This window comes from Staurois parvus, unplaced genomic scaffold (assembly GCF_062004578.1).
Source record: "Staurois parvus isolate SC_StPar_1 unplaced genomic scaffold, SC_StPar_1.0 ptg000297l, whole genome shotgun sequence".
Classification (NCBI taxonomy): Eukaryota; Metazoa; Chordata; class Amphibia; order Anura; family Ranidae; genus Staurois; species Staurois parvus.
The window spans coordinates 5,437,823-5,449,370 of NW_028318093.1; the positions used below are offsets into that span (position 1 = coordinate 5,437,823).

General features: G+C 41.6%; 1 protein-coding gene across 1 annotated transcript in view; it reads left to right on the forward strand.

Moving 5' to 3' along the window:
- Positions 1 to 7,515, forward strand: part of BAIAP2L1 (BAR/IMD domain containing adaptor protein 2 like 1) — a 211,338-nt gene extending 203,823 nt beyond the window's left edge. The window contains exon 14 of the mRNA XM_089682739.1: positions 4,680 to 7,515. Within this exon, the coding sequence (XP_089538865.1) occupies positions 4,680 to 4,755 (76 nt within the window). The 3' untranslated portion in view covers positions 4,756 to 7,515. The remainder of the gene's footprint in view (positions 1 to 4,679) is intronic.
- The last annotated feature ends 4,033 nt before the right edge of the window (positions 7,516 to 11,548 follow it).

Sequence of the window (11,548 nt, forward strand, 5' to 3'; positions counted from 1 at the left end):
CATTCATCTACTCTTGGTCCGGCCCCCGGGTCCAATATATGAACCCATTGCGGCCCTCAAGTCAAAAAGTTTGCCCACCCCTGAGCTAGTCCAATTAGCTGTGGTTTGGCAAACAAAAATTGTAACAATAGCCAGTTGCAGAAATGGGCTTGCAATGTTACAAAGCTTTTTTGTGTCAAATTTTCTGTCAGCTGAAACCTTAGATAAAGGAACATTATCTATAGGGACAGTAAGATTTAAGACTGAGATGGCAGGGTCTACTAGCAGGACAATTTTTTAGTGAACTAATTTTTTTTTTCTTTTTGGGTGGTCATACATTGCCCATTGTATTCATGAATGGAGAATTTCTTTAAACTTATCTGGTCTTATATTACCCAAGAGAAAGGTGAGACAGAGGAGACTCAATTGCGACAATGCTGAGGCTTTTGTGCACAGTAGCAGTAAGCATATCTACGTTGGCAAGCATTTTGCATAAAGGAATTACATTATGGGTATAAGAGAATGGGGGTGAAAAATCTTCCGCAGCCTCGTCCTTTAACACTCTGGGTTCTCTTCATTTCCCCCAATGTGTATGTCCTTTCCAAATGCAGAGAAGACAGTGGGGGTTGAATAGGGCTTGTTGCTTTTGTGCCCTGGACGTTGATAGATGTATTAAGGCTGTTAGTTGTCCAAGAAAGTCCGATATTTCAGAAAAAACTGCCGTGGTCAAGTAGGCTGTTTGTCGTCTGCCGGAGATAGAGCTAGAATCAGATGCAGAGACCAGTGTGAAAATAGGGTCCTACTCCAGAGTTCACGCTTTGAGCAGGTGAAGTGATTTGCAGGCCTTTGGCAAAGTGACTGTTCACTTGAATTGGTGCTGCAGTTCCCTTGCACCTGGTTTTTACCATTGCTATCCATGATAGTATTCCCCTATGGGATACTTACAAGGTAGGGTGCAAAAATGGGGTAAGCATGCCCAAAGGAGTATGCAGCAACCTGGATGTAGACTGTTCTGTTGAGAAGTCTTTGTGGCAATAGACCAGAAGGAAGTGCCTGAGTACCCTATGAAGGGCTCTAGGTAAAAGTGGTGAAAATATTGTGACCTTGGGTGTGATGTTATACCTTAGTCATCCACCTGAGACGACTCTCTGAATGATGGAATTTTACCACCAAGTTTGAAAAGCTTAACATTACACAACTGAATACATTTCAAACAAAATTCTGAATTTCCTTATTGTTTTAACATAACAAATACTATTTTGGAAACCTGTAAATAGTGAAGGTACAGTACCAATCCAGTACAAGGTAAACCGGTTTTACCTGTCCATGTAGCTGGTCCCTAATTGGGGTCCAAAGAGGTCTTCAGGGTCTGGGTTACATAAGGATGGACTACAGCCCTTGACCTTTATAGCACCATGTGGCTATTTACACATGTTGCACAAAGTGCTGAGGTGAGCGCCCCAGCAGGATCCAGTGCCCAAATCAGCATTACAGATGGCCACCTTAGCATTATTGGGGCTAAACCTGGTGGTCATGTCCAGCAAAGATTTGTCTGTGTCTAGTCACCTGAAGATACCAGCCTATAACCCAGGGCCTATGTAAATCCAACCCACACTGTATAGATATGCAGTCGTGTTCAAAAGTTTGCATACCCTTGGAGAATTGATAATATACAGTACCATTTTAAAAGAAATGCGTTTTGCTTGCTTGCTTTTTTTTTTCTTTACTTATGGGATTCATATTTAACTGTAGGTCATAACAGAATGGCACAATCCTAAAACAAAACATGGAAACAAGTAAACAGATGAAATGACCCCTGTTCAAAAGTCTGCATACCTTAGTTCCTAATAGTGTGTATTGCCCCCTTTTATCATCAATGACAGGACAACATGCCAACTTATGTAATAGTTGTCTGAGACACTGAATTCTTGCAGGTGGTATAGCTGCTCATTTGATAAAATGCCCCCAGGTTATGCAAAGTCTTTGGTCGTCTTGCATTAACTACATGTTTGAGATATCGGAGTGGCTTGATATTAATGTCAGATTGTGATGGCCACTCCAGAGCCTTCACCTTTTTCTGATGTAACTACTGGAGGGTTAACTTAGCTTTGTGCTGGAAAGTCTAAGTGCGTCCCATGCGCAGCTTTAGTGCAGAAGAATGCAAATTGTCTACCAGTATTTTCTGATAACATGCTGCATCCGTCTTGCTATCAGTTTTCAAAAAGGTTCCCTTGCCTACGCTCACAATACCCCCAAAAACATCAGCGAGCCACCGCCATGCTTCACAGTTGGTATGGTATTTTTGTCACTATAGGCCTTTTTTACCCCTCTCCAAATCTAGCGCTTATGGTTGTGACCATAAAGCTCTATTTTGGCCTTGTTACTCCAGATTACAGTGTACATTTCTGGTAACTTCACCATGCAGCTCATTTTGTTAAAGTATCCTTGTATGGTGCTCCTTGAAACAACCACACCGTCTTTTTCCAGAGCAGTCTTTATTTCTCAGATTACCTGTGGGTTTGTCTTTGTAACCCAAACAATTCTTATGGCAGTTGTTGCTGCAATCTTTCTTGGTCTGCCTGACCTTGACTTGGTATCAAGAGATTCCCACTTCCTAATAAGTGATTGACCAGTACTGACTGACATATTCAAGGCTTTGGATATCTTTTTATATCCTTTTCGGTCATTATAAAAGTTTCATTACCTTGTTACGCAGTTTTGACAGTTCTCTTCTGCTCCCCATGTCTCAGTATCTAGCTTGCTCAGTACATCCACATGAGAATTAACAAACTCATTTATTTATACACAGACCCTAATTGCAATTTAAAAAGCCACAGATGTGGGAAAGTAATCTTTAATTGCCATTTTAACCTGTGTGTGTGGGTGTTTGTACCAAGGCCAAACATTCCAGGGTATGTACACTTTTGGTCAGGGTCATTTGGGTGATTTCTGTTCTTATGATTTAAAAAGGAGCCAAACTACTATAATAATGGCTTCAACCGCCCTACTTAAAATCTTCAACGACCTCCTAACTGCCAAAGCCAATGGCCACTATTCTATCCTCCTGCTCCTCGACCTCTCCGCGGCTTTCGACACGACCACCCTCTCCTCCTTGCCAAACTGCACTCCCTTGGCATCAGGGACGCTGCTCTCTCCTGGTTCTCCTCCTACCTTTCCCAACGCTCCTTCAGCGTCACCTACAACACTGCCACCTCCCCATCCCTCCCCCTCTGTCGGGGTCCCCTAAGGCTCTGTCCTCGGGCCCCTCCTCTTTTCCACCTACACTCCCACGGCTTCAATTACCACCTCTATGCCGACGACACCCAAATTTACCTCTCCACCCCCCCCCCTCACTCTCTGCCCGCATCGCCCACCTCCTAAACGACATATCAGACTGGATGTCGCTCCATTTCCTCAAACTTAACCTATCCAAAACCGAGCTCCTGGTCTTCCCCTCACCCCGCGCCCCCCCCCCCATCCTCTCCATCACTACTAACAACGCCACCATCTCTCCCACCCCACACGCCAAAGTCCTGGGTGTCACCCTGGACTCCCACCTCTCCTTCCTACCCCACATCCAACTGCTATCTAGATCTTGCAGGCTCCACCTCCGCAACATCTCCAAGATACGCACATTCCTCACCCCAGACACCACCAAACAACTTGTACATTCCCTCATCATCTCACGCCTGGACTATTGCAATTCCCTTCTCACTGGCCTACCCAAATGAACACTATCCCCACTCCAGTCGATCCTACACTCCACGGCTAGGCTCATCCACCTCACCAACCGCTCCACATCTGCCTCCCCCCTCTGCCAATCCCTTCATTGGCTCCCGATTGCCCAACGCATCAAATTCAAACTGCTAACTCTGACCTACAAAGCCATTCACAACGCTGCCCCAAACTACATAACTGACCTGATACTCAAATACTACCCTACCCGTGCCCCCCGCTCCTCACAGGACCTCCTACTCTCTAGCTCCCTGGTATCCTCCTCCCACGCCCGATTGCAGGACTTCTCTAGGACTTCCCCCATCCTCTGGAACTCCCTCCCCCCAATCCATCAGACTGTCACCTGCCCTCCTCACCCTCAGTTGCACCCTGAAAACCCTCCTCTTCAGAGAAGCCTACCCCAACCTCGCCTAACACCTGACCTCACCTAACAACTAACCTCCTCCACTCCTCCCACCACTCCATCCCCCACAGCCATTTCCTCCTGTACCACTTTCCCCTCCCTCCTAGATTGTAAGCTCGAAAGAGCAGGGCCCTCGAACCCCTCGTGTATTGTATTGTTACTGTCTTGTCTCATGTTCTGTCCCCCCTGCTACTGTACAGCGCTGAGCATACCCTTTGGCGCTATATAAATACTGTATAATAATAATATGATTGCTATCCTTAAAGCCAGTTTTTTTCGGCATAATCAGTCTTATTTTCAACTGTATATTTAAACAATATATATGCACAAGATCTTAGTGTTAAAAGAAAAACCTTTTTAGTGAAAGTTGCTAACCTATGATATACTGTATACTATATGTGACGTTATATTAAGGAATGTTTCAGTCACGTTCACTAAAGAATGTTTTATATTTTGTAACAGGTTTTAAGCAAGGGGTCTGTACATAGTTCTGATGACACAATGCATGCTTTTCTTTGCACCATCACTTTTTCTATAATTATTTGGATTTCTTCTTTTACAGTGGAGAAAATCCATTCGCTACTGTCAAGCTCCGACCTACCGTCACAAACGACCGATCAGCACCAATCATTCGATAAGCAGAGCCTATTAATTTAATTATTTTTAATTCTTTTATGTATCTTCAGTTATGTAAAGTAATTGTTTCTGTTTCTTCATTGTTTTTGTGTTGATTGTGCAATGATTTCAGCTAAACTAAAAAAAAAAACAAAACAAAAAACTTGGAAGAGACTTTCTGGAATATTGTATCAATTTATAAAATATAAAACTCAAGCTGTAATTAATCGCCGATACTTCCTGTAAAAATATATACATTCTGACTTGAAGCATGTGTCCTATTATGGTCCATTATAAAAGACATGAATTAATTAAGGCGTTGATTGGCTTTTTTTTTTTATCTTTTTAAATAAAGCCTATGATCATTTTGGAATCCAAAATCTATAGAAACTATATTTCTTTATTTCTGTAAAGGCCAGTGTTGGATATCTGAGACAAATGCACCGTTGGTTGGATACATGTAAAAAGAAGTTGTCTGCAAAATTAAAAATAAAAAGGGGAAATACATTTATTTACAGCCAACAGGGATCTGCTAATGGCATCATTGCTTTTTTAAATACACACTGCTTCCAGTGAAGTAGGTAATAAGAGTCAACAAAGCGTATATTTAAATCTCCTTACTGTTCTGGTAATGGAGTCATTTAATTTTTTGCGGTGCTTCAAGTAGGGTTATGGAACAGGAAGTCTGTTGTCTGGGGAATATAAAAGATTTTTAATCTCGGATGAAAAGATTAAATTAAAAGATAAAATGGTTCATTCTTATACTGCCCTTCATTTTTTTACAGTACATTTGAAATCAAATGTATTATTTTTATGCAGGCAAAGGTTTGCATTCTTTGATTACTGGCCTTTTGGGAAACTCACATTATTACAGTTTAGCAGTTTAACTTGAGGTATTGCACATTGTATCAAAGCTAAGATCTAGGTAAAACACTAAAAGCACATACCAAATACATATACAGGTGTACCTCGGTTTATGAATTTAATGCATGCCTGGGATGTTTTGTATTGCGAAAAATTCGTAAACCGAAACGCAGTCTCCCATAGGAATTCATTGAAAACCAAATAATCCGTTCCGGAGGTCAGAAAGGAGTTTAAAAAAAAAAAAAGTCGCTGTCATTATAGGTCAGTGCCAGTTTATAAATGTAATTACCGGCTTTTTTTTTCTTCACTATAGCTCAGAGAATCAGCTGTCACTTCCCCCCAGCTAAAAGAAAGTAAGTTTCCTTTTAGTTTATTTCCCCAAGTTAAAAGAAAATGTTTTCTCTTAGTTTCCTGAGATAAAAGAAACAAAGTATTCTTTAGTTCCAGGGAAAGTGACAGCTAATTCTGTGAACTATAGTGAAGGGAAAAAAAGCTGGCGATTGCATTTAAAAATCGGCGCCGACATACACTTCGTATTGCAAAAAAAATTTGTAAACCGAGGCAATCTTTTCAATGGATTTTCATTCATAAACCAAAAATTACGCTAAGGCGTTTGTAAACCGAGGTACACCTGTATTTACATAACTGCATAGGCTTCTCTGGCAGGAAAAAGGACCTGAGTTTTCTCTGTTGCAGTAAAGTAACACCTACAGATTCTGCCCTTCTAACCTGTGAAATGAGAAGCAGCAGACCAATGAGCTCCTCTTTCTTGTCACTCTGCTCTGTCCTCTTATGGTCCTTGTTAACATGTTTGCATGCGACAAACCTAATTGGTTCCCAGTCCTGCCCATCCCTCTTCCAGTCTGTGTGCTGCTGGATAGGGGATTGCAAGATGCTGATATCAAATACTTGAACAATCTCCGGTATTTACACTGCTTGCACCTATAGAAGACAAATTAATGCAGCTCTGTGTTTATGGATACAGTATGAAATATATTTTTTATCTGCCTGGAGTTCAGCTTTAAGCTTGCAATGTAGCAGTGTGTAGCCCTTTGCTTCATCCACTATGGAGGACAACAAAGACCCCATCAATGAGATTATTGGACAAAAGAAGTATGCGAGAAGAAACCGCTTTGTCGAAGTAACATTTTAGATCTATGAATGTTCACTGTTCCTGTTGATCCATTTTGAATTTTCCTTTTCAGAAGCCCTTTAAAGTAAGCAATGAGGAGCCTTTCTGTACTGGCTACACACAGCTGCTAATCATATCTTGACATGCCAGGTGGTTCATAAGTTTTAATTCACACGTGTCAGTATAAAAATGTTTATAATCGAATCAATCATTTTGCACAATAACCAATATCAACTAGTCAGCAAAAATCTTTATTCTGATGGGTTGCAGCTTTTTTTTTTTCCTTCAGTTTTGCATTTTATTATGAAACAAGCTAGTTTGCCTTTCTGATGTCCACATTTGTTATCCAATGTATACAGTTTATTAAGGAGCTATACAGCTTGCTCAGTCATCTGAGCCAATCAGGATAATCCTTCCTTGTAAGACAAAAGAGCAAATATTTATCAATACATATATTTTGATACAAATATTTTGCTATCTGCTAAATACAATTTACCTTATGAATGTAATGATCTTTTTCATTTAATAATGTTATTTTAAACATTTTCTTTATGTTCTGTACCATACTCACTCAGTGTTTAATGCTTCCAAGTGTCAGAGAATGACAGCCATTCAGTTAAGTTATTTTGATTGTTATTACATTAAAAGTGAATTGCCTTTATGTATAATATAAATATGTATATGCACACAGCCATGGCTTCCGAAAAAGAATATATATTTCTTTGAATGAAATCAGAATATGCCAGGTTGTAAGATCTTTAGAAATAATAAATATTCTCATACAAAAGTAGGCTGTGTCTGTGCTTTTATTATTATAATGTGGCTAAAGGTCAGTAGGAAATAGATGCAATAAGCCTTTATTAGTGGTAGTAAACATGTTTTATAGAGAAAAAAAACGCAAGGCAATGTGTTAGTATGCATCATATACTAGCACATTATGAAAGACTTGCCTTACAATTAAGCCCTCCAGCGGTGCGCTGTCACCACTACAGACGTTTCTATCGTCACCCGGCCTTCCTTCCGGGGTTCGTGGGCTACGGCTGCTTGAATGGCCGAGCTGCCAATGATGTCACTCCCACACATGCACAAAAAATTAAAATATGCTTGATCCTACTAGGTCACAAATGTATTTGTTATATATCTCTTTAAATAGGGGAGGCAGCATACTACATAGGCAGTCATTTAAAAAAAACAAAAAAGAAAAAATGTATTTAGCTTAATACCTATACCCAAATCACTTTTTCAACCATTGTATAAAAGTAAGAAAAAAAAATAGACATTAACATACAAAATTCTTCATTTATTAATTAAAATTACAAAGAAACACAGTCAAGATAACAGACCCCACTAAAAACCCTTAATCATTTTCCGGGATTCATATATCATATTTTAAATTAAAAACAAAATGACATGCCTGATGCAGCCGGGTGGGTCTGGCAAAATCGATCAGGCTGTGCAAGTCATGAAGGGACCTATTATGGATTCCTTACAAGACGGATAAGTATCACTCTCACGGCATTTGGGGACAATATGATTGCTTTGGCTGGATACAAGTTATTAAAAAGCCACGTTTACTAATTTTCTTTATATGCACCAGTTTTACAGTTTGGCAAATTAGTGTGTATGTATGTATGTTTTTATATATATATATATATATATATATATATATATATATGGACCTTCCCATGTCAGCCTACCACTGGTCAGCTCCTCCCTCTTTGACCTCTCCAGGACAACCTCTTTCTTTGCCTATAAGAGCAGCTGTCTCCCCTCACTCAGCATTCTTTTTTCGTCTTCACTCTGGACACCTTGAAAAATCTCTCTCCTATTTCCTTCCCAGGATCAGCCTCTTCTGTGTAAGAAGACCCCTCCTTTGGGCTGTAAACCTCCCTGTGCAGTGGGTTCCCTTGGTGCAGGGATTGTTATGCATGTTTTAAACATTTCTAAGGCGGGGTGACTTACTTGTGCATAGATTGGCTGGCTTGTAGTCCCATATCTCAGTATGTTGGTTCATATCTCAGCAGGTCTGTGGGCTGGCTGACACTTGGTAGTCCATATCTCAGCAGGTCTGTGGGCTGGCTGACACTTGGTAGTCCTTAGCTCAGCAGGTTTGTGGGCTGGCTGACACTTGTAGTCCATATCTCAGCAGGTCTGTGGGCTGGCTGACACTTGTAATCCATATCCCAGTAGGTCCGTGGGTGGGCTGGCTGGCATCTGGGGTTGGTAATCGCCACATTCATGGCATTTGTGTTTGTTCCGTGTACCACAGAGTAGGCTAGGTGGTACACGTGCTAAGGTGGCGGGTGCTGAACTTCCCAGGTTGCCATGGAGCTGCCGGGATGCTCTGTGACACTGGAAGCTACTGTGTTCTTCTCGCTCTCTCTAATAAATATATATATATATATGCGCCGGTGATGTCAAAGGCTGCTGCTCCATAGAACATCTCCTAAATGGTGAATGTTTAAGAGATATTCGTTTTACTTACAGGTAAGCTTTATTACAAGCTTACCTGTAGGAAAAAGTTACTATACTACCACTTTAAATAATAAAGAGAAGTATGGCCAAAGCTCTTTTTGCCCTATAGGCCACAGGAGTGAACGTAGTTATGCACTCCTGTGACCCAGGGCTCTCGTCACTTATCTGGTTTAGACTCTGAAGAGATCCCAACTTGAATGTCTGGATCCACCCAGATTCCTGGCATCAGCACCGTACCATTTTTTTTTTTTTTTTTTAAGCCGGCAGTTGTACAAGCAATCAGAGTGGCCAACTAGCTGCTCGATTTGTTTGTACAAGAAGAGGGAGGGGATGTCCCCTTCTGCAGCTGTTTTGGGATTTCTCGTCTCACAGGGAGTGCCAAGCTACCAGCCAGCGTATCCACTGGATGGCCGGAGAGCCAAACAAAGCCAGAATCTACTTTGATTGGCTTTCCCTTATAGTAAACCAGAAGCAATGCTCTGACATTACTTCCAGTCAACTGCACCATTTTTAAAAATCCGAAAGCATTCAAAAACACAGATCTTGGTGTTTTGAATGCTTTCAAGTGCAGGGGAAGGATTTTAAAGACGACAGTGTAAATAAAAATAAAAAGTGCCCCCCATCCCCTCGTGCTTGTGTGCAAAGGCGAACATGTGCATTGTTCCCACCCGCATGCAAAGAGCAATCGTCCCACGTGAGGTATCATCGCAAATGTCAGATCATGGGAAGTTCTAGCATCTGTCTTCTGTAAATCTATAGGGTAACCTGTAAAGGCTTTTAAAGCATTACCTATAGATAGTAAAATTTACATAGTTGTGAGCAATTTTATAGCATGACATGTTTGGTGCTTATTTACTCGGCGTAACATCTTTCATACTTAAAAAATAAAAACACAACCACCCAATGTTTTGTAAACACTAAAATTCAAAGTGTATTTTTCCCAAAAAGTTGCAACTCAACTATACACAAGCACATAAGAACTGGGGTGCACAAAAATGGTGGCAGGTGCTCTGTTCTGATGACTTGAAACATTTGGCTGTAGCAGGAGGCAGTTTGTTCGCTGGAGAGCAAATGTCTACAGGCAACAGTGAAGCATGGTGGAGATTCCTTGCAAGTTTGGAGCTGTATTTCTGCAAATGGAGTAGGAGATCTGGTCAGGATCAACGGTGCCCTCCAAGCCATGAAATACAGGCACATACTTATCCATCATGCCTTAAAGCCAGGGAGGCCTGTGATTAGCCCCAAATTTATTCTGCAGCAGGACAACAACCCCAAACATACAGCCAATGTCATTAAGAACTATCTGCAGCACAGACAACAAGGAGTCCTGGAAGTGATGGTCTGGCTCCCACAGAGACCTGATCTTAACATCAGGGAGTCTGTCTGGGATTACATGAAGAGACAGAAGGACTTGAGGCAGCCTGCATCCACAGAAGATCTGTGCTTAGTTCTCTGATGTTTGGATCAACCTACCTGCCGAGTTCCTTCAAAAACTGTGTGCAAGTGTACCTAGAAGAACTGATGATGTTTTGAAGGCAAAGGGTGGTCACGCCAAATATTGATTTGGATTTCTCTTCTATTCATTTAGACCTGCTGAGATATGGACTACCAAGTGTCAGCCAGCCCACAGACCTGCTGAGCTATGGATTACAAGTGTCAGCCAGCCCACAGACTTGCTGAGATATGAACCAACATACTGAGATATGGGACTACAGAAGTTTAGAGGTAGCAGGAGTGTTAAGATTAACAGGGATGTTGAAGTCACCAAGAATGATTGTGGGGAGTTCAGAAGAGAGAAAGTAAGGTAGTCGGGCTGCGACGTCATTAAGGAAGCTTGATCTATCGGTCCGGGAGGCCGATAGATCACAGCAATTCTTAAAGAAACTGGAGAGCATAAACCGTGAACTTCAAATGAGGAGAGGGTGATGAATGAAAGACCTGCAAAGGGCTGTGAGGGAATAGGAGGATTCCAAATCCATCTCCTTTCCATCCACTAGGCCTGGGAGAGTGAGTTCAGAGGAGACCAACATGGGAGAGGGAAAGTTAGATTCATGAAGCCAGGCTTCCGTGATTGCAAGTGGGTTAAGGACTTTGTAACAAACTTCCCTCTGTCCATGACCTTTTTATCACAGTGGGCATTCCAAAGGGCAAAGGAAAAGGGGAGGTTGGTTATAGGAAGAAGAGGAATAGTAACCAGATTGTGTGGATTGCAGCTGCTGTTTGGGGATAGGGGTTGGTCAAAGGAAAAATATGGTGGTCCAGGAGTTGGGGAAATGTCTCCAGATGTTAGGAGAAGCAGAAGGGTGAGAGGTAGTATGACGTATATGGAGGGGCAGGTCCCAGTG